General features: G+C 41.4%; 1 protein-coding gene across 1 annotated transcript; it reads right to left on the reverse strand.

The window, feature by feature from the left end:
- Nucleotides 1-1,793: 1,793 nt before the first annotated feature.
- Nucleotides 1,794-27,807, reverse strand: cntnap2b (contactin associated protein 2b; the record flags this gene model as incomplete). Its single annotated transcript, XM_083907842.1, has 25 exons — nucleotides 27,668-27,807; nucleotides 21,646-21,756; nucleotides 20,147-20,340; nucleotides 18,888-19,035; nucleotides 18,446-18,649; nucleotides 18,166-18,350; nucleotides 16,057-16,200; nucleotides 15,185-15,443; nucleotides 14,928-15,077; nucleotides 13,348-13,510; nucleotides 13,160-13,266; nucleotides 11,922-12,041; nucleotides 10,413-10,528; nucleotides 9,928-10,012; nucleotides 8,270-8,426; nucleotides 8,042-8,169; nucleotides 7,788-7,958; nucleotides 6,832-7,050; nucleotides 5,411-5,647; nucleotides 5,103-5,336; nucleotides 4,873-5,006; nucleotides 3,867-3,960; nucleotides 3,212-3,442; nucleotides 3,041-3,115; nucleotides 1,794-1,993 (listed from the first exon to the last, which is right to left on the reverse strand). Exons 1-25 carry the CDS (start codon nucleotides 27,753-27,755, stop codon nucleotides 1,794-1,796), a joined length of 3,954 nt encoding a protein of 1,317 aa, XP_083763968.1. The 5' UTR covers nucleotides 27,756-27,807.
- Between the last annotated feature and the right edge of the window lie 147 nt (nucleotides 27,808-27,954).

The raw sequence follows: 27,954 nt of genomic DNA on the forward strand, positions 1-27,954 counted from the left end.
CCAATATTTATGGACCTGACAGTATGAGTCATGACGGTGCAAGCAGGAAAAAAAAGCAGTTGGATGCACATATCGTCAGATCAGATTCAGGACTCACTTGTATGTGGAAATAAATCAGATAATGTGCATTGTGTCAACAATCTAAGTGGGCAGATCAAATAGTCCACTGTCAATGTCACTTGTGCTTCCTTAAAAATAAAGATGGTGACATAACAAATACACTATAATGTACAATAAATGTACACTATCTACAACCACACGACTCTCTTCAACTGGTGCAATGGAGGACGAGGGCTCAAACCAGTGGACTCATTTTCAGATGAGTAGCTAAGCCCACCCTGTGGTTCCTCTCCTCCAAGTGTTAACCAGTGGGAAATGCAGATTTCATTTATGGGTCACTTTTGAACGAAAATGAAAGCTGGTTCTCCAAAATTAAAATCAGAAAAAGGCATCAATACCTGCAGTGTAAATAGCTGAACTCGCTCTTCAACATTTTGGCAGACAAATAGTGAAAAAGCAAAAAAATGTGGATGCAAAAAAGTGAGACGTTTCCTTTTTCTCACACACATACACGTGTGAACCATAACTTTAACCAGAAGCAGTTAATGCCTAATCCCAATCACAGATCGAATAGCCCTCAACTTATCCAGTTCCTAATAGAAATTAGGTTCTGCCTCATTAGGACCAGGTTTTGGTCTCCATGAGGACTACTGGTCCTGAGAAAGTCAGTGCTTATGGCAGAAAAGGTCCAAAAAGAGGTAACAAATACATGAACACACACTTTCTTGCACAACAGACACCGACAGGCATTCCCTAGCCCCTTACTCTAACCTTGACCATCACAACTAAAGGGTGAACCCTTAACGTAAATCTACATTAGAACCCTAAACTAAATCCAAACCTTACTCCATAAACAGCCCTTAAGTAAAATATCCTAATTTTCACAAAATGTCCTCACGTCCTGTGGTTTGTAAGCTTTTTGGTCCTCACAAAGATACATGTACACACACACACACCACATTTCAGTCTTAAGTGCTCTTAAATGCAATATAAAAGCTAAATGCAATAAATGAATGAGGACGTGCTACAGATGTGGAGGTTTATTGGAAACAATGGGAGTAATATTCCACTGTAAAGTGCTGTGAGAACACATGCATCAAGACATTGAACAGAAATATCGAATCAAATCCTGTATCCATCTTTTTTTTTGTTTGTTTGAAGGGTTCTTCCTTAGATCATGCCCCACCTTCCACAAAAGTTCTATAGTTTTGATCTTGCTACCAGACAGAGACGGACAGACAAACGGCACTGAAAACACAACCTCCTCTGCAGAGCTCAACATCTGATATTTCAGCACATCGCACAAAGGCAGACGGAGCTTATGAAAAAATATAGGACTCACATTAATAAAGAAATAAATTACAATCAATAAATAAATTACAAAAATCAAATGAATATATGCTTAAAAAATAAATAAATAAATAAATAAATAAATAAAAGCTAATGAACACATTCAGTCTTTCACTTCATGGCACTGTCGTCCTGTACATCCCTCAAACCCGTCACCATGTCCATCGTAAATCAAGTTAAAAACACGTCCACGTGGGCTCGGCCAGGCCCGCTCCGCCCTCTGACACTCTCACAGAGTCACCTGTGTCCATAAAGTTTTGAAATGAACTGCTCGGCACTTCCTCAAGGCTTCCACAAGAGGGGGTCACCTCGCCTTATTTTGCTACTACTCCCTATGCTTCAAAAAACTACATACAGTACGCCCTAAAGGTGGTGTGACCGTTTCAGATGAACCACTCCTTCTTGCTCTCTTCAATGGTTTCGGTGAAGGCCGGATCGTTGACGATGATCGCGGCGTCGGCACAGTCTGCAGACTCCGCCCCCTTGGCTTCGTTGGTGTGGTAGGAGCCTTTGTGACGGAACATGTGGCGGATGACAAACACCATGATGCATAGGACGATGAAGATCACTATGGAGATGATACCTGGAATAAAGCAAAATGAGCATGAGCTGAAGTGAATGTGATGTGGCAGAGGTCAAACCAGCAAAAAACATACTGTATTTACTCTAAAAGCAACTGGACAGTCACAAAAGACACAACACAGGACTATGGAGTTATACACTGACTCAACTTCATCCTCCACATGAGGGTCACAGGGGATCACAGAGGTCAACAACAGTCCAACACAGAGGTCGCACCCTGGACAGGTCACTAACAAATATTGTTTTCTCGTGATAACAAATTAATAATTTTGTTATCTCGATAGAAAGACTTGTTTTCAGGAGATAATTTTCATGTCTGATGATTGCACACTTAGACCTCGGTACCTCCAGGAGCAGCTGGTGGGCTGACCTGAGGCACCGAGCAGGAGCTTAGGGATGGAGAAGCTAAGGTAAGGTAAGGCGGGGCAAGACCATTTAAAGATTTAAAAACAAATAAAATAATCTTAAAATGGACTCTAAAATGCACAGGCAGCCAGTGAAGGGAGGCCAGAATGGAAGTAATGTGCTCCAGTAAGAGGCGAGCAGCAGCGTTTTGTACCAACTGGAGACGTGTGAGGGAGGACCGGCTGACTCCAAGACAAAGAGCATTACAGTAATCCAGCCGAGACGTAATGAAGGCATGGATCACTAGAGCCGCTCGGACCGAACACCACCACTTCTGTCTTCTTTTCGTTAAAATTTTAAAAAGTTCAGTGACATCCATGCTTTGATGCCTTCAAGACATGGGAGTGGTTGCAGACGGGCATTTTTCTTTTTCAGTGGCACATAAATCTGACTGTCGTCAGCGTAAAAAATGAAATGAGATGCCACGTTTTCTCAAGATGGAACCCAGGGTGAAGCAGTTACAGAGAGAAGAGCAGGGGCCCTAAAATTTAACCCTGTGGAACCCCATATGACAGCGGAGCAGAGCGGTACTCAGAGCCACCGCGGAGTACACACATAGATCTTCCCTCAAGATATGGTTTGGATCATATCTTGAGGGAAGATCTATGTGATATGAATGAAAAACAATTATCAAAGGATTTACCTCCAATTATTGCAAAGTTGCGATCCACTCCACCATCACTGCCTTTGTTGTCACTGAGGGGGAAAACAGCTCCAGCTGTGGACAAAAACAACCATGTTTAAATTCTGACAGAAACTCTCCATTCTATTCATTTTTGTCACGTCCATATCTGTAATCTCTCTATGTGTCTACCTGCTTCTACGTGCCAGGGGTCACTGGCCGAGGCCATGGAGGAGATGGTCAGAGGTGAGGCTCCGCAATTGGATGGGACCAGAATCCCATGGGTGCTGACAGGGGCTGCCAGTCCAGAGCGCAGTGCAGCTTTCAAAGGTGCCACGCTGTTAAACTGAACTCTGGACAGACAGCCCACGAAGCCCGGAGTGTTGTAGCGCACAATTAGAATGGAGTCAATCTGTCCAGTTTCTAAAAGAAACACGTTGAATCCAGCAGTAAGTCAAATTTCAGAGGATGAGAGAATGTTCTCAGCACTGTTAGATGTAAATGCATGCAACTCTAACCGCATGACCCATTAATCCAAATAGATTATCTGTCTGATCTGATAATCAGATGCAGAAATACATGTATGCAAAGCTACAGTTCAATCTTGGGCTGCAACTAAAGATTATTTTCATAATCGATTATTTTCTCAATTAATCTGCCTACAGCAGTCAAAACAATTCCTGGGAAACACTATTTTCTATCAAGCACAGATTTAACGTTCGTAACTGGATTTGCAGCTTTATGACACTATGATGTAGCAAGTGCTAAAACATGGGCCATTTTATAGTTTATTTTGTTCTTTAAACTATCATCTCCAAAAGGTAGACACGCTCATCTACAAACTTACCAAAGACCTTTCCAAGAAAGATACTTTTGACCAAGTTGAAGTGGGTGTCTGATGCCTCAGGCAGGCTGTAGGTGTACACCGGGTAGTGGTCCAGCTGGAGAACATAGACAGTGCAAACCAATAGTGAAAACTTCAATCTTCCATCATAGCCACCAACAAAAAAAATGATTTATCCACCTTTTTCCTGTCTCATATAATGCCTGGCGTGATTTATGGGTGCAACTTCCAGTGTGTCCAGAATGCGAGTTTTTGAGAGATGTGACTTACTGTCTTCTTCTACACGGACATTTTTTTCACATCAAAAGTGTCAAATTAACCCCAGTTCTGATTAGAACGGTATAGAATCAGGATTAGCGTTTACATTTAACTCGTTTAGAGTTAAGCTTAAGCTTTTACTGATATTTTAACACTGTAAATATCACAATAGAACAATGTGATGCAACAGTGTTTGCATTTCCGAAATAATAATAAATTCCATTTACTGTCACTACAGGTGCCGACGCTATGAAGAATCTGAAAGGCTCCGGGATGTATCAGTATTTACACAGCAATAAGATCAGTGGTGTTTTGCAAAAGCAGTTGGAACACAATCTTATTTATTTAAAGGCAGACGTAGACACAAGTCTTCGTTTTAGTCCCACCTGATGACCCCCAATGATGTTTTCACCCCTTTTCCACTTAAGACCAAGATCAAGATCAAGCGAAAAGCTGTGCTGATTATTCAAGGGATTGTTCCATCAAGGCCTATAAGCTTTACTGATAAACTTGGCAACCAGTGACTGCTGTGAAAGTGCAGCTGACAACAAGGGAAAGACCTTGTGACGACATGGAGAGACAGCAGATTGGAAGGAAAGGTACAGCTCTTAAACTTGCCCCTAAACTTAATTTTTCGGGACACTTGCACTAGCGGGAAGGCATTTTTGAGATTGAGGGTTAAGCAAGGAACTGGAATTCACCCTTGGTCTAATTTAATGAAGTTCTGCTGTAGTGGCAGACTCGTACTAACCTGCAGTCGAATCTCTCTCAGGTTTCTTGTTATGTTGACAGAGTGTGGCTGTCCATTGGCCATGTTGCGGTGGTCGACGTCAATGGTGTGAGGTTCTGTCAGTCCTCCAAGGCTGTAGCGGATCTGAAGAGTGCCTGAAAAGTCATTTTGACAGAATGATAATGTAACAGCAGCTCCCAAAATGAACTTTTTTTTATCAAATTAAATATGATAAATGTGGAGGAGCCCACCGTTGTGTCTGAGCACCACTGCCAGGTAGTCTTCAGTCCTAGAACTGATGTAGACCAGGATGCTAGGAGTGCTGGAGGTGCTGAAGCTGAACACCAGCTCCTCCTCGGTCAGGTTAGCCTCGCTGGGCACAGGGACACCTGACAAACTCTTGCCTTCCCGAGATGCATAAACTCCCGCCTCTGAGAGGAAGTCATAACGCACCGAAGTCCCCGCCTCGAAATAGCCACCCACATCTAACACGCAAACACATGGAACAATTGAAATGACGGAACATTAATGTGTGAACTGCACAGACCTGAAGCCGTACCGTCAGTGCAGTAGGGTCCATCGTACGCAGTGAGGGAGCAGTCGCACGAGTATCCATTGTACTGCTCCACACACTTCCCTCCATTCCTGCAGTGCATCCCATAGCTGTTGCAGTGACCCTGACAGCCTGGACCCACAGCTGGAGTCACCTTGGCCCTCCCCTCCAGGTCAAAGGTTACACCATTTATCTTCAGTGCCCGCATGCAGCCCAGGAAAGCCCTCTGACCACTCGAGGCACCTGGATAATTAAACATGAAGAAGTGCATTAGTTCAGTCAGCTGGTTTATTATTACTACTACCACTCCTACTGGTGTTAATATTACTAGTAATATTATTATTAATACTGTTAGTATTATTATTATTATTATTTTCATTATGGGTAATAATTTGCTGCATTATAATTTGACAAGGTGCCAGTGATGTTTTTGGAGACCAGGGATGATGTGATGCGTTCTATGGATGAGATTCTGGTGATGATTCTAGCAGCTGAAGGGGGGAACAACTGTGGACTTGATAACAACTAACCAGTGAAGATGACTATGACCTGAATAAATGAGTCTCAATAAACCATACAGACAAAAAAGCCCACTCAAAACATCTCATCGGATATCCAAATAGTTAGTCGACTAATACGCAAATAATAATCCATTAATTGGACCTGTCCAGGGTGTAACCCCACCTTTCGCCTTCTGTCAGCTGGGATTGGCACCAGCACCCTGGCGACCCTCATGTGGTGGAAAAAGCCACGGAATATGAATTCTTTAAGGTGTTTTATCGCCTATACTTACACTAAGTGGAACCACTAAAACATGACTGAGTCTTGTTTTTTCACATTTTGGGGACTGGTATGGCCCACTGAGTCCCAAATATCAGTACTAAAATGATTAAAAAGTTGATTTTGCTAATATGGGCCCTTTAAGGGTCTTGTCCAGGGCCACATAAGCATGTACACAGGTTCAGCATTCACCAAAAACTTCTCTCGATTAGCTAAAAAACCGAACCAAACCAAAACTGTGACCCAGAAACCACATGCAAATCAATCTGTTGCACCCACTAACCCTGGTATTGTTAACAACCACAGACTTCTACATAAGCTAAGCTACTGTATCTAGCTGATGAAGTGCACTTTACATAGATATCATCATTATAGACTAACATGAAACAATGAAAGCTACAGGAGCTTTGTAGTGCTTTTAATATCCAGCATGTTGTCTACAAGACCTTGATATGATTAAATATTCACCACACTGATGAACTACTGCAAGCATGTTAAAAGCAAAATGGAGTTTATAATGTATATTATGCTGTTACTGCATCTCTAACTGCATACATTATACATGGCATCATTATGTATGACTTTAAATGCTGTGTGTGTGTGTGTGTGTGTGTGTGTGTGTGTGTGTGTGTGTGTGTGTGTCTTACCAACATAAAGCTCACTGTAGAACTCCAGTTTGGTGTGTCCCTGTGGAGGGGTGGCTCTAACCACCCTATACTGTCCATTAACCTGCAGAACTGCCTCCTTGATATTTTTCTCAGCTTCCACACGATGCCATTGGTCATCGTTGAGCGGCACAGATGAGCGCACACTGAGCTCCACGCGCTCACTTCCCACATCGAAAGAGAACAAGACCACGGAGGCTCCTGGATACACCAGAACAAACATAACCTTAGTCTAAACACAAACAACAACAAAGCCCTGTTACTTTTCTACAATTCTAATCAGAAACCCCTAGCTCAATTATTGAAAATGCATTCAATCATGTAGATTAAAGGGCAGGAAAAGGCAAAAAACAAAACAAACAAACACACAAAGGGCTTATTTGAAGCCTGCACCTATACAAATAAATGAAAAGTACAGAACAATATCAACAATAAGTGGCAGCAAAGTAATTCAGTTTAAGAAAAGTAAATGTACAATAATAGAGCTGTAAGTAATACATCATCAAAAAACTATGTCAGCTGGGATTGACACCAGCATCCCGCGACCCTCATGTGGTAGAGGGTAGGTAGATAAAGCAGTAGAATATGAATGAATGAATCAAACCCTCGCCCTAACACTACTACTGAGCCACTGTCAGTTATACAATTGAAAATGATAAAAAAATAAAAATAAAGAAAGAAAATAATCAAAAAAGAACATGTTTGTAAAATGTGATAGACAGCCAGGATCTGAAGTCTATTCTGCAAGAGATATGGATAAATCAAGCTATAATAAAGAGGTAAAAGCCTTCTTATTGTGTCAATAGATTTATATCATTTATTTTATTTGAACCATGTAGTGTTGGCAGTAAAACCAACATTTGCAGCTTCAATAACATACTCATGCATACTGCATTTGATTGAAAAAGACACAAAAAGAAAAGAAAACACAGACACACCTCTGAGTTCAATGTGGAGGAAGTTGGTGGTGCCCAAGTTCTCCAGGAAGACTCCTTGAGTGGAGGAAGTCTTGAAGTAGAAGGAGATGTCAGTGGTCGTTTCACCTCTGAAGGAGGGGAAATGAAGGTAGGAGGTGGGACTGTTGAAGGATGCAGCATTCCAGTAGTTTCCTTCAGAAAACAAATACCAGGGACGTAAATAAAAATACTCTACACTGTGTGAGAATGTGTGTGTGTGTGTGTGTGTCACTCACGGTCCCCCTGGCATCTGAGTGGCCCCACAGTAAGTTTGGCCTCAGATCCAGCTCTGCTCGTATCACCGACCACAACTTGACTGACTGGCAAATGGTCTTTATAGACCAGCAGGCCTGTATCCTCCCTCCTGCACACATGTACACACACGTAAACCTATCATTATGATCACAGCATTAAATAAGAACACAGTATGTTGCACTTCATTTTTAAAGCACAGGTGCACTAACCAGGAGCGCAGGTCAGCGTCACAGTTGCAGTAGTGTTTGGGGTCAGTGCAATTGTGTTCAATACCACAGGCACACTTCTGTATCCCTGGTCCTGACCCACCCCAGTAAGAATGCCTCTCATTGGCTCTTCCTACCCACCAAGAATATGGGACACCATCTGGGTGCAGAAGTCAGGGGTCACTTTATCATCAACTTTATGAGATCACTTTAAAACAGCTATTAAGCCTACTTTGACAGAGACGATCATTCACAATCACATTCACACCTATGGACAGCTCAGGGTGAACGGTTTGGAAAGACATGAGGACAGTTGATGTAACAGAAAAGGACACAAGGGAGAAGACAAGATGGAGGCAGGCGATCTGCTGTGACGAGCCCTAAAGGGATAAGCTGAGAGAAGAAGAATAATCTGCTGAATCCAAAATATTCTCTGGATCTGTATAACTTTACCTGCTTATAGCTATTACCATCCCACATAATCATTACAACATGAATCCTGATCTGTAAAGATGTCGTCGAGATATACACATTATAAATTGTCACAAAATCTATAATCCTGACCAGATGGTGGTGAAACTTAGTCTGAAAGTAGAGTGTCTGATCCTGGGTGCACATACCACAGTTAATACCACGATTAATCACGATTAATTACCATTCGTAAATATGCCAGAAAAATTCTAATTTTCTCTTTATATTGTTGTAGGAACGGAGAGATAAATAAAGTATGTGAAAATATGAATGTAAAGAACAATAAAATACTGTAAATAACTTGTAAAAAATGTTACAACTGTGTGTCTTTCTTTCTTTTTTTTCATCCTCTTCTGACGACCTGATTGATAACTTCTCTTAATTTTCCTTCAGCTTCATTTACAACTTCGCACAGGTTAACGTGGGGTCGTACCTATGTTCCCCGGGTCCTATGTTTCCCGTTTTTCCCAAAAAAAGGTCCACTTTGTATGTGACAGGGGAACATATGACCCTTTTTTTGAAAAAGGGTAGGGTTAGGATTAGGGTTAGAGAAAGGGTCCTATGTTCCCCGGTCACATACAAAGCGGGGAACATAGGACCCGGGGAACATAGGACCCGGGGAACATAGGTACGGTCCCGGTTAACGTGAGGTAACGTGGGGCCCCGTTAGGGAGGTTTCTGCTGTCATTGCAAATCAACCATTTTTGCTTAAGGGGGACGGTAATGCAGCTGCTCACTGGGGAATTTAGGCTCAGAGTGTCGGGAGCCCCCCTATCGGCTCGCGGCCCCATGCAGTTTGCCGCCGCCTTGCCTGTTCATAAACTGCACGTCTACCCGTAGCGCGATGAAAGTGAGAAAGTGCGTTAATGCGTTAAAAAAATTAACGCGTTAATTCCACAAATTAATCATCCTGCCTTAACTCGTTCATTTTGACAGCCCCAGGAAACATTCTTGGGTGATCACCTAACCATCTCAAAAAAATCTGATTGTGCTGTAAAACTGTAGACAGGAAGTAGCTAACAGAAGGACAAACTTACAGATGAACCCATGCAGATGAAAAGATATCCTCCTTGGTGAAAGAAAAAATGAAAAAGAGTCCAAATGTATCACATCAGAATGTAATGTAGAATAAAGTAGGATGGTGAGTGACAGATAGCTGTGACCTCTCAGCTAATAACGGACCACTTTACCTGGAGAGTTGAGCAGACGGGACATTCTGCAGGCATAGGCTACATACTGTTCACAGTACTCTGCATTACCAGTGACTGACAACACCTGGACACACAGGAAAGGGACAAACACGGGATCTTACTTTGGAAAGTGCCTTGATAGAATGTATGGTGTGATTTAGTACTATACAAATAAAACTGAGTTGAAAGGAACAGTGCTGTATCTGCCCAAAGGGATGCCCTGCAGAAAGTTTGGAAGTGGGGAACCACTGACCAAATGGATAGAAAGGGTGCTCAGTCATCAGGAGGGGATTGTAGTACAAGTGTAAAAGGAGAAGTAAAGTACCCATTTCATTTTTCGGAATCTGCTCATGATTTTGAGTACCGGCTGTTAAACTGAGCTACAACACAAACCCAGTACACACTGACAGAGAGATGGAAGGATGGATAAGTCGACAAACTTTGGTTTTTACTTATATTTACACAAGTGTGTAGTTATTGTGTACCTGTTCATCTGTGACATTGTAGGTGATCTTCAGCACTGCCTTTCCTTCCTGGTCTGCACTGGTGACTGAAGTCTGAGGAGACAGGTTGTTCTTCACTGTGGTCCAAACCTTCTCCTCTGAAATAACAGAAAACATGATCATTAGCGGTCTCTTCAGGAAAGACTATTTTACAGTGTGTTAGCAGAGTAACTTGGACAATAGAGCATCATGTCATATATATACTATATCTATATATATTTATATCACAACCCTTTTTGGTTCCAGGTGGAACCTTCATAAAAAGGAGTGAAAACAATGAGAAGTGCGCTCTTGAGAATCTGTCAACACATTTTACTAAGATCTACTCGGATCCGCTGTATTTCAGCGTGACTGTATTCGATCCTCTGCGCATTAAAACTGCGCATAGGGGGGACACACCCTCTAAAAAATCCTAGCTAAAAGCCTGGCCAAATGTCTTGAGTTTGAGACCCCTGATCTAGAGTGACCAAGTTACCTCATCTGAACTCTAAACTCCATGCAGAAAGGCTTGAACCCGGGGAAAAGACAATCAAAAATCTGTCTGCACAATCACTGTAATTGACTATAATATCATAAGATATCAAAATTAAACAGTATTGAAGTAATGAATGTTACGTTTGTCACAGTACACATGCACAAAAAACATAGGAATCTGAAATGCTGAAGTGCTTTTACTTTGAAACAGGAAGAGGACGTACTGTATTTGTGACACTGTATGCCACAGACTGTATGCCCTAAAACTGAAGAAATATGTTTGCATCAACAACATGTGTGCAGCCCAGATTTTGGAAACTCATGTTTTGGAACTGTGCGTTAAGAGTGCTTTAGGTGTGAGTGGACAGCACATGCACAAACTGAACGGCTGACACCCTGACTCCTTTGCCCAACCGACTTGTACCGCCACACGATGGTGAAGTCAGATACTACAGGACCCTGACGCGTGAGTATACCACAGTCCGCAAAATGTGATGAGCACATCAGAGCGTGAGGAGGTATACCAGGGCCTTAAGATCTTGTTAATTTCACATGCTTGTATTGCTTTTTTCTAAGTATCTCTGGAGTAGGATGAGGGGAAGTTTATCAGAAAGTAGAAGCTGTTGGGATACTGCAGGTCTGAAATAATGTCAGCTTTTATAGTTATAAATGATATATCTAAAGATAATGCACAATCTCTGGGGATTTAAAGAGCACAGTTCACTCTAATGTCTTGAAACCAGATGGTGATGGAAACAAACATGTGATGCCCAGAACGCTAACTACAATAGCTACTTTTACACTCACAAATACAATTATGTTCTCAACTGATTTACAAACAGACATGTTGAAACATTTATCTTAAAAGTAAGGAACAAAGCCAAGAAAAGAGGTGGATTTTTGGATGTTGACGCTGTATGTTTGTGGCAAAATCTAGAGAAAGCACCGGCAAATTATTTATAATAATTTATTCATTATGCTACAAGTGTCAAATCAGAAACTGTAGTGACATCTCACCTGTCATGTCACAGCTGACTCTGAAGGGGGCAATAGGTCCACTGCCGTCTGGGTCAATCCAGTAGCTCCCTGAGCTCCTTCCCTGGTGCTTATACTCCTCACACGACTGTTGATACATGGCTATAGAGGAGACACAACACACAGCTCAACAGTATGTATGTGTGTGTGTTGTTGTTGTTGTTGTTGACAGGATCAAGTGCAACTCTTTTAGTTCCATATTATTAGGTCAAATCTGAAAAAACTCCCTGCACAGGCTGCTTATAGAGTATAGTAACTTTAAATTGCTGTTTCTGTTGCTTGAGTGATTTGATATCTTCGATTGTGTGATTCATATCTTGAGTTTTTTTGCTACTTTTTGTGCAATGCATAGTGAACTGGTTGAAGTCGGTGTTGTTATAGAAGTAGATAGAATAGCAGGGAGAATCTTTGACACTCTGACCTCCTACACAGAGGGACCTCATCCTTGATTCTTTTAAAGGTGAAGTAAGTAGTTTATAGTGCCATCTAGAGGAGAGGCTGAAATTTACAACAAAGAACTGCTCCTCTGCTCACCCCCTCCCTTCCCTGAGCGCTACGGTATCCGCAGCTGGTCAAATGTCGTCCTCGTCGTCTTTCTCCGTGTCAGCAGATGAGGTTTGTGAGGCGAGGGAGAGGGCGAGCTACCGCGGCCGTAGCAGACGAAGCGGAGAGAGAGGAGGCGGGACTTCTAACACAAGTAAAGCGACGCTTGATTTGTTCTCTCGCGTTTGTCTATACAGGCTCCCGTAGAAACATGGCGCCGTGGCAATGCAGTAGCGGCCCGTGACCATGTTATTTTACATGACTTTTTGAAACACTACGAAAATGAAACAAAGAATATAATACAGCGACGAGACAATGCAGGAGCACATAATATGTATAAAAGAGTGGATTTTGGGTTATATAAACCCATAAATACTACACAGTGTCCCTTTAACTTAAGTTTTTGTACTTTACTTTTTTCTTGTTTTTTTGAAATGTAGTTAATTTCTTTTTCTTTTATTTATTTATTTTTCGCCTGTGTTTTGCAAGAAAGACACTACAAATCAAAAAATACCTTTTTAAAGAAAAAAGAATTTTCCTTTATATTTGACCAAAAGAAAAGAAGTAAATACACTCGAGTTATAGTGAAAACTATTTATCCTAGGATTAGGCAATGGCACGTCCTGCTTCAGTGTGTGTATGTGTGTGTGTGTGTGTGTGTGTGTGTGTGTACTCACAGTTGTGGCAGGTAGCTCCAGTGTATCCAGTGCCACTGCAGTTGCAGCTGAATGTGTCCCATGTCTGAGTGCAGTGACCACCATGCTCACAGTGGTTAGGGACACACCTGTCACAACACAAACGAACAAGAGGAAGCTTAGAATTCAAATAGTGCGCCAGTGAAAACTGCAACAGCGGCGCTGTATACCTGTCTATAATGGCACACATATCCAGGCTGACATTTTCAAAGGTTCCAATGTGTCCCTGCTCCACAGCTCTGAGGTCAACCAGATGGTCGTCTATGTGGATCATCTGCATGCAGCCCTGGAAGGAGCGCTGAGGTGACCTGGAGTTTGTGTGCGTGAAATGGCCTGGACACAAACAGAGGAGGTAAAAAGTCACCAGGTTTAAGTTAAATATATGATTTAACTATCACACCAAAAGTTTAGCCGCTTAATAATGGACTCAACTAGTAAATCCTACACCTTCTAAAGTCTTTCTAAAACATCTAGTTTTGTTTAGACAGCCTCTTTGTTAACCACCCACTCTCCTGCACCAACGTCCAAAGAGAAAATAAGCATTCTTAGTTTGAGTAGGACACCGAGTTGCTGGCCTACCGCTGCCTTGTTCGATAACTTTTGGCGTATTGTCCAACGACTCTACTCGGCTCGCCGCGGCACGACGCGGCACGGGTTTGGTTGCATCTCCACTACAAAAAAGTATCTACTCAACGTCGATGGAGTCATCACTGCACGGCTGCTTGAGATGCCGGTCGTGGAGCAGACTTCTCCGTTAAATATTGAGATTTTAGACCTTTTTCTGGTAATTGTTGGAGATTAACCCACATTTTTAAGATTGTTAAGTCTTTTTTAACGGATTTACAGTTCGGGCACTGTTTCGGCTTGATCCTTGTGTTGGAAGTCTCCAGAGCACAGACTCAGTCTCTGTCTCTTCCTCTTATGGCGCTCTGGACAATCAGTCGCCAGCAGTCTGCATAGTGTCTACTCTGCCTGCTTGGAACCTCGCCAGAGCAGGTACTAAAAATAGTACCTGGTACTGAAGTTACGTATTAAGTTTTGAAGTTACAAAATAACAATTCTTGTTTTCTTGAACTTATTGATGGAGGCAACTGTGGATCAACAACTCCTCTGTGCTCTGATGTAAAATGCCTGATTTTCTCTATGGACTTGGTGGAGGAGAGGGAGATTTTTACAATGTGACACAAACTTCAGTTTCCGAAAAGTTCCGAAAAGTCAGTGTAAGAGCAAGAGAAAGAGGCCAACATTCTTAAAATATACAACTTTACCGTGATTTACACTGTGTCACTTTATACTGTCACCTGAAAAAAGCTGTGTTTTCCAGTTGGCTCTTTCAGTTGCCAGTTTACATTTCATCCTCCTGATTAGCTTGTTTATCAATGATTGTGATATGTTTTGTTTTGATAATGAATTAATTCATCAGTTGAAGATGAAACATCTACCATCTATCTGGAGGAGGTGACCCAACCACACTGCATGAAAAAATATGACTGTGTCAACGATAGCAGATATAATAGTGTCAAACAACACTTCTGTATGTCTATTCCTTGTGTCCCCTTTGGCAGCCATGTGTCAGTACCTAGTATAGTACGTAGTATACTATATATAGTATAGCATATATCCCCACTACAGAATCCTGAACTTTCCCTTTACCCCTTGTTTTTCTGTCTCCTAACATGTCAACAATAATGTTTTGGTTCACTGCTCCTGTACTGAGATAGACAAAGTGTTGGTCAATGTTCTTGGTCACCTCCAAAGTAGTAGGATCCTCCAGTCTGGATTTGGATGGGAATAGCTGTTCTGACCGTAGATGCTTCGTCTCCATCGACCGTCAGCATTGCATAGTTCTCCAGTGCATTCAGATGGACACTGTGCCACTGGCCATCATTCAGACTTGAACCTGACACAGTAACAACAATCGTCAGTAATGATACACCAGACGACAACAACTGAAGCAGGTGAGAGAAAAAAAACAAAACAGAATCAGCAGCAGAGAGTAGAGCTCACCTGATGAGATACCGATGCGTGTGTTCTTCTTTTGTGTCACGTTGATGTAGACGGTGACCTTGCTCTCCGTTAGCCCCACCTCCACCCAGCCATCAGCCAGTGACGTGAACATCAGCAGGCCGTTTGGGTTCCACGTCCTGAAAGACAGACTGACCGACAGAGTGTCACTGTTGCTCTGACCAGGAAGCTGCAGGAAGGACGAGGAGTTGAAGAAGACGGGGAAGGAGTTGGAGTCGGTGCAGGAGAAGGTCAGGTTACGCTACAGTGGGAGAGACAAAGAGAAAGAGAGAAGCGTGTGTGAATGATACTCAAGTTAGTTTTTCCTTTATGGAGCAGACCTCACTCTCTCACTCTTTGTCTACCACTTTTATCCTTCAAATGAGTGTTGAGGAGGATATATCTGACAGCATGAAAGGCGGGGTACACCCAGTCCATCACAGGGCCAACATACAGACACTGTCACATATACAGACACAAACACACACAAACATACAGACACATAGAGACATAAATTAAAAAATTAAAATTTCTTTATGCTGATGATGAGTTACATTGCCTCATATGATAAATGCTTTATAAATAAAGTTTGTATCTCACACGACCACACCTAAAAAAAAAAAAAGAACTATCACTTATAAGCAGAGAAGGAAAAAAGTAATTAAATAGCTATTTCACAATCTCAGGTTCTGCAGTCACGATGGCAAAAGCCGATGCTGCGTCAGTGCTGATTTCAACAAATCTCAAAAGCACAGCTGCTGTGGATGCACACGACTGTACCTGGAGAAACTCAGGAGTAACCTACTCAGACTGAGTTATTGACCTATGCACGCACACAGACTGAACACAATCTGACACAGATTGAATTGTCTTACAAAGCTGGACGTGTCCACCTTCTTCCTGCGAACCAAGTTGGTGATGTTGTCTCCATTGTAGGTGATTCCCTCCATGCAGCCCACAAAGTTCTCTCTGCCCCCTGAGCTTGGCTTTGCTGATACTGCCACTCCTCCAAAGGTGATCTGAAAACACAGCACAGTGGCAAATAAATACATCTGTCCAACCCAAACACCAGTTAGCGTGGAAGAATAACTCTTTCAAAATTAAAATGACCATCTAGTTGTAGTACAGCACATCTGACCAAGGGCTTACTGAAATATGTTACTGTTAATTGTACTTCATGGTGAAGATAATGTTCTTGAATAATAATACTGCATTATAATACTAAGCACATAATGTCTGATAGGGGTGAGCAATCAGTATATCTTCCTTTTAGTACTATTGATAGCAATTATGGTGCCTTATTATGGTGCCTGACCCAAAACACTCGCAGGAGGAGAAACAAGCTGCATATTCACAAATGCTGCAGATTCAAAAACACAAACAAATACAATGTGAGAAACAAGCTGCAAAAGAAAATGATCTGCAGAAATAAACAAGGCAACCAGAGATGGCAGACTTGTTTTCCTTTGCGATGCACAATATCAATTTATTTTACACTCACACTTGTATATTCACTTACATTCTCACAAATACACATCGGCACGACCTTAACAGGGGATATCATACAGTGCGGTGTGGCGGTCAACAACTGGTGACCCAGCAAAGGTTCCTAGACTAAATAGGAAACCAATCAACATCAATTATCTTATCTTATCTTATCAGCTCTTACAGATGGTGATGAAAGTATACACAGGAGAGGATGTACTGTACATACTGTAGTTTCCACATATGATAGCTAGCTTAGTGTGGAAGGAAGGGTCTGGAGACAGTCTGAATCCCTGATGCTGGTTTGGCAAACAGCCACCAGCATTTAAAAGGAAATGCAGTAGGAGCACAGACGACTTGGCTTTTTTCTATACTTAACACAGGGTGAAATCAGCTGATAGAAAACAAGGGAAATCAGAAATCAAAAATTTAGTGCTGTCAAACGTTAACGCGTCAACGGCGTCAATGTTAACGCACAACGCCTTTCCATGACGAGTGACCGGGAAAAGACACGTATTTACTTCTACTGGCATTCTACTGGCATTCATTAATACAAATACAACATACTTCACTGGAAACCAAGGAAAGACACAAAAATCGAAATAGCAACAGAGTGACAGGCTTCATGTTTCCTAATTTTTGCAAAAGATTGGATGGCAGCAACAGGAGATGTTTGTTTGTGAATGTGACTGATTACCTTGGTATCAAAGTAAAGATAACAAGATTGACACAGATAACAAGATATTCCACCAGAGGTGTAAGTTTCACTGTGTCAGAGCAAACGCACATGGAACACATCATAAATGAAGGATTTTTTTCTCTCGCCTAAAAAAATATTGCATTTTATAGTAAATATCACCTTTAAAATATGCAGTAGGACTTTAAAATGCATGAAGGTCATGTAACAACATGTGGATATGAGCTGTGCAAAGTCTGATGCTGCTGAAGTGATTAGTATTGTTTTAAAAAAAAGTACATAAACTGTCTGTAAATCGATGCTCCCTGTGCGGAGCGTAATAACAACTCTGTGACTCTGCAGCATCTTCAGTTTACGCAGCGTCATAGCTCTGGTTTACCTTGGTCAATTTTGGTGATTGACAGCTCGTTATAAACCGTTCTAAACCGGTAGAATCAGGCTCCGGTCTCCAAATGCGTGTGAATCACTTCATTAGCGAGTCAAAAGGACATAATGTCATAATCTAATGTCGCTCTGTAATAATCATTCAGACTGGGATTTGTCCCCAAAGCATGCTGGAAAGTGTAGTTCTTCATTAGAACTGGTTTTGTATTCTTGAAAGTCAGTTGTTGTTTTGCTCTAATTTTGGGGCTGGATCCGTGAATCTTGGCCATAGAGTGATAAAAAAGGTACCGTTGGAATCTGTGGATTCTCCGCTGTCCAGCCGATACATTTGTATTTGTTTACATAATCACGCAGACGCTCCGGTGAGGTAAAAGTCGTGAAAGTAATTGGTACTTAGTTTATTGGTTAAGGCTTTTACCTCATAGTCCAGGTCCAGGTGGTCAAACTCTCCGTTGGTCCTGAAGTGCTGAGTGTGGTGGTCCAGAGTAAAGTTGACATTCCTGCGGTAGCGCTCTATGACCACTGAGTGCCAGTGCTCATCGTCCAGTAAGCTTCCACTGATCACAGAGGTGTGGCCCTGAATGGACCCGTACTGGTCACTGCCTGGAGATAAGAACAGGTTGTGTTTATCATCATCATCTCTCCAGTCCTTCAACATCAGACATGAGCCTTTTCCTACATATTTTACAGAGAGCTACCTAAATTGATGCTGAGCTGCAGACTTGCTCTGCGGAGCTCCAGGGAAATGTAGTCTCCCTGTTGTCCTTCTCCATGTAGCAGGACCCCATCTCTGACTGTGCTTCTGAACTTGAGGGAGATGACGTCCTTCATAATCTTTATCTTCTTGCTCCTGAAGCGGTAGGAGATGACGCCTTGGCCGTCAAAACTAATCACGTCTGCCCCTGAGAGACATAAGACAAGAGAATTATGTCTTCAGCCAAGAAAACACATCTATGACTCAATACAATGTAGTGATATACAGTAAGGTGTTGGAAATATTGAGGTTATAAAATGTCTTGCCTTGTCCACTAACCAACATTTCTAAAAGAAATATTCACATTTAAGAAGCTTTATTTTTGAAAAACACTCAAACCAATTGATCAAATATCAAAATCAATCAACAATTCCTCTTGTACTCACAATATGAGCAGCCATAGAGCTCCAGGCGCACTCCAATACGTCCTTCTCTGCTCCAGTCCAGCGGGACGAGGCGGATGTAGCGAGCCAGGATGTTGTGCTGCAGCTCATTGCGAACCACGCTCTCACTGTTCACGTTTCCTTCAAATGTCTACAACACAGAAAAATTAACATTCTGCATCATACAAGTACATTTTTTATCAAAGGTTGGGAATCAGCTCTTTCCGGATGGAGGCATCATGCATCTTGCTTGGAGACATATGGCCCTTTGTTCAAAGACCAAGAGGGCCATAAAACTCAAAACTCTTCCAGACATCAGTGTAGAGGTGGCCCCACATGTCATCAACAATATAAAATCCAGATTCCCTTCCACCTCTCCCTCTTTTCTTCTCCTCTGGCCCTCCCGTGAGGGGGAACGCTGACCCTCTTCTTTGCCCAGGCCCTCTGGGTGGAGGAAGGACACCAATGGCCAGACATCAGCTCTCCAACACAAAGCCCTTCAGTACAGAGCTAAACAAGCTCCCAGCTACAAGAGAACCCGCTTTGCTGGTCTCCAAAGCAACTTTTTATCCTCCCATCAGAGGCAGTGACACCAGAGCCTGCCTAAGGATCCACCAAGGATCCAGAGTCAAGTTCACCACATAAACTAGCTAACTGTAACTGTCATACAGAACTAGCCTACGCTGTCGGGGGCCGACAGCAAGGGGTATATCCGCGAACTTGTCCAATCCTCAACTTTCCAATATACCCAAAGTATACGCACTCGCACCTGCCACTAAGTGTTTTAATTAATTATTAATAAATTCAACAAAATAACTGTTAAATTTTTTCAGAAAACTGAACAGCAGTGGACGGGTTAATAATATAGTAGTGTCGAGTTAAAGTGTCTAATGAGTGTCCAATTAAAACACCGATGGATCAAACCAGTGAAAAAAGCCGCTACAGTGCACATATTGAAAAGCGTCACCGGAGCGTCAGCGTGATTATGTAAACAACAACAAAAAAGTGTCGGCTGGACAACGGAGAATCCACAGATTTCAGCGGTCCCATTTTTTTTTAATCACTCTACGACCAAGATTCACGGATCTAACCCTAACCCTAACTGACTTTCAGGAGATACAATCATAAATGTTGTCTTACCTTTGCTGTTTATCTAAACAAGTTATTTCTTGATTTTTGGTGCATCCGAATCATTTATAGAAATGACAGAATTTAATAACTATAGTATGGTTGAAGTTGTTTTTGTGAGAGCGATGTCTTACCCAGATGTTTCCATCCTGTAGATAGGGCCTCCAGTTTTTCTTATTGTCACTGTACAGTAGCTGATATTTGCTGGTCCAGTCAGAGCTACTGTAGCGACCCTGAGTTGCTATGGCAACCACCTGCTTCCTAGAACCCAAGTCCACCTGTAACCACTGATGGCGGTCTGTGTCCGAGGGTGACCAGCCACCAGATCCTAGGGGGAAAATGGGAGTAACAGAGAAGGAAAATGAGCAAACACGGACATGGATCAAGTGGAACTAAATGATCCACAATTAGTGTGATGCAGTCATCACACTGATATGAGTACCGTGGTTTTAATATATTTTTATTGTAATAATAATATATTCAGGCTTCTTCAAACTGAAGACCTGTTGAATGAAAGGTGAAGTGTTTTCAACTTAACGGAAATAAACTGCAGATAAGCTCCTGAAGACACCATGAAAGATTTCTTTCCTTTACTCATGTCCAGCTCATCCCAAACAAACTCTTCTTCACTTCAAATCATCGATAAAGCAGAACTAAACCCACTCTTCTGAAGACAACAGTGGGTCTCAATTATTTACTCTTATGCCCCCCTTAGGATGAAGAAAAAAGTTCACGCCCCCCACTCTCCCCTGTGGCTATAATAAGTATAATTTGTCTATAAAATTGTTATAAGTACACCTCTGCATAACATTGTATGCTTATTAACATTAAAGAAAACAAAAAATATACATCGTCTTACAACAAAAGAATCACTTCATTAACATTGTTTTTTAGTCTGTAACAGAACAGATTTAAAGTGTATCAATTTGTGGATGTGTATGTGCAATTACACTTTATTCTAGTTTTGCAAAAACGGCATGTTCCCCGGGGTCACGCGCGCCCCTAGGGCTGGATGATTATGCCAAAAATTGACTTGTATTGTAAGTGACTATACAAGTTAAAAATAGGAATGTGAAACAAGACAAATCTAACCTCAGACTGGGCCATGGAGACTTCATCTCATACCCCGGATAGTCTGGCTGAAAGGCAGTAGCCCTGATACAGTATAGCTTGGTATGACTAATGTAGCCGTATTGGCCTCTGTATTATGTTTCAGCATGAGGAGAGGCAAAGGCAATCCAAACATCAAGCAATTGTTACTTCTTATGTTATTTTATTTTGGCATAAAACTGCCACAGGTGAGACAAAATATCTTAGCCATTCCTCGTTATAATGAGGTTGTTTCTTATTATCATGTGACAGTTCTATGCTGCTGTAGTTTTTTGTAATTTTTAAAAACGTAAACACCATACATAAATGTTATCGGCTTCATGAACAGGATGACGTTGCAGTTATTGGTGACGTAAACATTAAATCTTTCAAAATTGTCCACTGGACGTGAACTGCTTACATTTCTATCAACGCTAAAACAAAAATGACCAGTAGTCTATGATCAGAATGTCAAACAAATGAAAAGCTAAAATCTATTCACAGTAACAGTAAGCACAGAATACTTGGAGTTGCAAAGTCCTACCTTGTATTCGACTGAGTTTGGCATAACCGGCCCCGTATGCTCGGGCATACACTGATGAACTGCTGAAGGAGCTGTATGGAAGAGGAGTGGCCAAGCTATCCTCACATTTCCCTGAAAAACACACACAGAGATCAGATTATCAGGAGTGTTAAGAAAAGAAATAAACATACACACACTTTCTGGAACCTGATACAGATACTGGATCGGATCGGCCGCATCCCTAGTATGCAATGTTGAAAACTTAGAAATCACACATTCAGAATCTGTTTTTTTCCATGACTGGGCACATAATACAGTATGTTAAAAATTATCTTTAAAATCAGCCCTAAATAATGAACTTGAGTTCACAAAAACAGCACAGATGCTGTGAGATGTTTTCGCAGAGGCTAATCAGCATTTTGCAAGGGTTTGTCTATGTGTGTGTGTGTGTGTGTGTGTGTGCGTGCGTGCGTGCGCCCGCGTATGTGTGTGTGTGTGCTGTTCAATACCCATTTATCACATGGGGGAGGTTTCACAGCTGTGTGTGTGTGTGTGTGTGTGCACATGTATTTGTTCCCTCTATAGGACCTTTTCTGGCATGAACATGGTCCTATTAAGGCAGAGCCTCATTTTCCAAGCAACTCGTTAAGTTTAAGGCTAAGATTTGAATCGTGGTTAGGTTAAAGTTAGGGTTAACTGGTTGTGTGTAAGGATATGGATAACACTTTGTTCAGGCTGTCCAAATGAAAAGAAGAATAGCAGCACAAACCTGTGTGGGGGTGTGTGTGTGTGTGTGCGTGCGTGACAGGTGCAGGACATGGTAATGAGCTGCCTCATATACATTACAAAACAACAAGCCAAGCGTGCATTAAGCAGTTTAAAGGAACAAGAAAAAGATCATGTGTTCAACAGAGAAGCTGGAAAACAACCTTTAAAACATTGTCAAGGATAATCTGATGAATCTAGATAAATACTATATAAATGAAATGTAGTATTTTTGTAGAATTTGATTGATATTATGATGATGATTATTATTGATAATAGCAATAAACAGAAATTAAAGCACAACACTGGTCTTCTGAAGAAGAATAAAACCTTGTTATTAATGATGATTGTTCACCATAACGAGGCAGAACTCCATCCACTGCCTGCCTTACTTTGAGTTAAGGATGGCAATAAAATAATAAATAAATAATAAAAAAATAATTAATAAATTAGGTAAAATATTTAAAATGTGAAAATAATAACAATATATATGCATTTATTAAAAGTATTTAATATGGTAATTTATCGACACTGTAGGAGGTGGTAATGAGGCTTAAGCACTTGGTGCCACCTGCCATTCAAACAGTAAAACAAGGAAGTACACTGCTGTTCCAATTGGTGAGATCATACTCATGGACTCCCATACTTGCTGAGTATGTACTCCAGTCGTACTTCTCAAATATGTACTTCCCAAGTATGCATACTTGGGTATTGAGAAAGGGCCATTGACATTCAGTGTGTGTTCAAATATAAAGCCCCACCCACATCACAAGCATGTTCACTGATTCAAACAGACCTGCTGCTGTGCTCATTGGCTATTTGCACAATCTGAAAATCAAGCCAGCCAATAAGAGCATTGTGGGTGGGGTTTACAATGGACGAAGTACACAGAGCCAGAAAAGATCTGACATGGGGATGACACCAAACTAAAGCATGGAGGAGATGCATGGAGCAGATTGTTGCATAGATATTAATTGGAGAATCCATATTATGTCAAGGATGTGGGCAAGATCCAAGCATCCGCCTGTTCAGGCGACCCCCGACTATGACCGCTCTTTAGCCATGTCTCTGCTCAAGAGCAGATGTCCTGTCAGCAGCAGCTTCTGCTGAGGCACTGAGAGAACAGCTGCCATCCCCAGACACACTGATGTTAGACATCTAATGAACACAAATCAGTGCCAAATAATAGACATCCAGGGGAAGAACACAGGCATAAAACAGCATTGTTCAGTTTTGATTCCTAAAAATGATTTCTGCTGCCATCAGTTTAGCCATACAGAGAGGCAGCGATCATTTTGCTGATCAATGCCGTCAATCATCTGGTGATTATACAGTGGTACACAACAAATATTATCTTAAGCATTATTATTCATTCACATAACAAAAATGACAAACATTAGGCCTGTCCAACGAGCTCAAGCAACAAACAACAAAAGATGAAATTAATTATTTATAATTATTATAATTATTACCAAAACAATGTGTAGGTACAGAACTAGTGCTGGGTAATAAACTGGTTCGTGCTGAAAACACTTACCAAGCGAGAACATGAATGCACCAACCTGAACCCTAACTATGGATCATTTAAAATATGAATACAACTCATAGTTATGTTGTTAGAATACTACCCATAGATAAATATGTTTTTAGAATATGACTCATACATAGATATGTTTTTCGAATACCACCCATACATAGATATGCTTTTAGAAGACCTCCCATAGTTATGTTTTTAGAATACCCCCCATACGAGTATGACACATATACGTAGATATGTTTTTAGAATAGGACATGCATAGTAGGGTTGATATGGACTAAAAGTCATATCTCCATATATTTAGCTGAATGGCGATACTTGATATACAGTATATCAATATTTTTTCAGATAAAAAAACAGATACAGTAATATCATTGATTTACACTGTGAGATGAATACTTTGAGAGTTTGAGAAAACAAAAAAGGACCCAGCGTACAAAGATATCACTACACATTAGCACAATCCTATAAAACAATTGGGAAGTCATTGTAGTTAGTTCCCCAGTGCTTTTAAATCATTTATGAAAACTCAGCTTCAAGTGTTTAATGACATAGTTTGAGTGGTGACTGGTGATTATTATTTATGAGCAGGTACACTCTTAGAAATAAGTGTTCTAAAATGGTCCTTCTACAAGGGCTGAGGTTCTACCTGGAACCATTTGCTTCTGAAAAACCCTTTCCTGAGAAAGGTTTTTATCAAGGGTTCTTGGTAACACTAATGGTTCCAGTAAGATCTGGATTTTGATCCAGAGAACCCTTTAAAACCCCTTTCCTGAATAAAGGGTTTAAAAAGGTTCTACCCTGGAGCCAAAAAGGGTTCTCCTATAAGGACAAGCTGAAGAACCTTATATGGTTCTACTTACCACTTTTATTTGTGAGGCCAAAATTAGTGTAACAGCTGGGTCCGGTTTAATCTGGATAAAAGTGATCCGGATTTGGTGATCCTTTTTTGCTATCCATGATCGCGTAATCCATCTTACTTTTCAGCCAGTTTTTCAAAGCTAAATCAGATTGGATCAATCTGATCCGGATAGAAATCTGTCTATACCCGCTTAGAGTCTGTCCAAGATCAGTTTGGAACACCACAAGATTCCAACAAGATGTGAGCACACGGTGGAACAGCACCTATTAAATGCTGGAAAGCGAAACTTGGCTGATTATGAACTCCCCTCGACACTCCCTTCGCTCTCTCTCTCCCTTTGAGCAGTTAACTTGGGTCCCGGGACACTTTAAATTGTAAACCTAGCAACATCACTGGAAAGGCAATTCTAGAGAAAAGAGGGATGAGAGGTTCAGACGGGAGATGAGAGAGTTGTGTATGGATTGATGTATGGATTATCTCAAATATTATATGTTTAATACCGAGTTCAATTTACATTGGAACTGGAAAGTCGAGAAGCATCCAGCTTTTTTTGTGTTTACACACCAAAACAGAGAATTCCACCAGAAAACTCAAATAAGAAGAAACAAAAAGAAAAGGAACATTTGCTGTTTGAAGCAAAACACCAACCAATTCATATACAATCGTAAATATAAGCCAAATACTCATGACGCCCGGCCTGCGACCTTTAAGAGCGGTTTATTAAAATAAATAATATTTTATTACAATTTTAAGCTATACAGAACCTTCAACATCTTAAAAATGGTTACTAATTTTCCAATAAAAGTATGAACGGTAAAACTGTTGAAAGTTCAATTCTCCAAATAAACTTTAAAAAAAAGTTACATTCTGAGGTAACTTCTGCCATGCCAGGGTGTTGTTCTCCGAGGCTGCAGTTGGATACTATTGGGAAAGTCAGAACTGGGAGTGACGCAAGCTGGGAATACCAGTCAGTGACAACACTCTACATGGTATTTGTGCGCAAAGAGACTTTCCAGCAGTAACCTCTTCTTCACGGTTGCCCCCGGGATCTGGGGCAGCGTCAGACGCAGCGACAAAAGCGTCATAAAACCATATCTAACTATAACAAACACAGACATGCTGCATACCCACAGAAAGGTCAGAAACTCTGCTAAACGCTCATATAAACCATTCTTATGTTCACATAACACAGTTAAAACACTGATGGATCAAACAGCAGGAGCAGGGAAAAACCGTCACAGCGCACACCGCACCGGAGTATCAGCGTGATGATGAAAACAAACTCTCCGCTGTCGACTGGACAGAACCTACAGATTCCAGCGGTACCATTTGTATCACTCTACGACCAAGATTCACGGATCCAGCCCAAATCAAAACAAGTTATTTCCACCGGAACAAAACCACTTCTAATGAATAACTACACTTTCCAGCATGCTTTGGGAACAAATCTCGGTCTGATTGATCATTACAAAACGACAATAGATCTTTCTGATTAGAGAAGGGCAAATGTCCGCCCAAATGCGTCATATGCATTTATGTCCTTTTGACTCGCATATGAAGTGATTCACACGCATTTGGATGCTGATTCTACCGGTTTAAAGGTTTAAAACGAGCTGTCAATGATCCTAATTGACCAAGGTAAGCCAGAGCTATGGCGCTGCGTAACTGAAGACACTGCAGAGCCACAGAGTTGTTATTACGCTCTGCACAGGGAGCATCGATTTACAGCGAGTTATCATACTTTTTAGAGTTCTTTTTAGATCTGTAGTGACATATAAATAAAATGAAATGGGTTTTTCATAATTTGATACCTAAGAAATCTCAAATGGCACAGATGGCGCCAAACTGTGCCAAAAGTGAGTACGCCCAGACATCTCTTTACTAAAACCTCTGCAATTTCACTCTGCTTTATTTCAACAGCATCAGACTTTGCACAGCTCATGTCCACATGTTGTTACATGACCTCCATGTGTTTTTAAGCTCCTACTGCATATTTTAAAGGTGATATTTGCTTTAAAATGCAATCTTTTTTCAGGCGAGAGAAAAAAATCCTTCAGTTATGCTGTGTTCCATGTTCATTTACGCTGACACAGTGGCATCTACAGTGAAACTTACACCTTGATACCAAGATAATCCACATAGAGCTTGTCACTGCAGAGGTTTACTCTATTTAGTTTGGGCATGTCATTTTCGAGCAGGGACTCCAAAAAGAGGGTCAGGGAAGAAGTGGTTAATAGGTGCTGTTCACAAACACTACTATAGTCATATACATTTACTATCATACTCTCTCACAAAGACTACATTAGTCATGTACATTTACTATCATACTCTCTCACAAGCAGTACTATAGACATCCTGATAAGCCAATTAGAAACTGGAAATTCAAGTTGACTTCCCTTTCAATCAAACTCTCTCACACATAGTAGTATACTCGCATACACTGCATATCATTGTCTCAAATATTCACTATCATGTTGTTGCATCCATAATAGCGTGAAAGGGAGTATGATTGTATATATTATTGTTATATATTTATATTGTAAACTGGGTATAAAATGATGGGGAAACACTGAAGATACCAAGCTAGAAACTTCAATTTCTTCTGGACCATCTGACCACCTGAGAGCTGAGTCAGGGTTTCAGGGACGCTGCACACATGAATAACGAACAGAAAACAAAACAAAAAATGAGACCTGGTTCTAGGGTTCGGAATAGGAAATCCATTGTGTGGGGTGTGTGTGTGTGTGTGTGTGTGTGTGTGTGTGTGTGTGTGTGTGTGTGTGTGTGTGTGTGTGTGTGTGTGTGTGTGTGTGTGTGTGTGTGTGTGTGTGTGTGTGTGTGTGTGTGTGTGTGCGTGTGTGTGTTCATCAGCCACTTACGGGATCCTGAGGATGCAGCGCTGCAGCTGCTAAAGATGCTACACAGCAGCAGCAGCATCAGCATCAGCAGCGCGGTCACGGCAGACATGTTGGCGGCGGTTCGTCGTCAGTGAGTCCGGGGCGGACAGAGTCTGCTGCGGGTCTTTTCCTCTTCCCCTCGTTGTTGTTGTTGTGAAGACGCCGCTTCCTTTCTTAGCGGAGGAAAGCGGACAGAGTAATGGCTGACCCGCGCGTATTGTCTCCTCTCCTCTCGTCTCCTCGCTTGTCCGCTCGTCTCCCCCTCTGTT

The sequence above is a fragment of the Microchirus variegatus genome (assembly GCF_963457635.1).
Source record: "Microchirus variegatus genome assembly, chromosome: 21".
NCBI classification, from domain to species: domain Eukaryota; kingdom Metazoa; phylum Chordata; class Actinopteri; order Pleuronectiformes; family Soleidae; genus Microchirus; species Microchirus variegatus.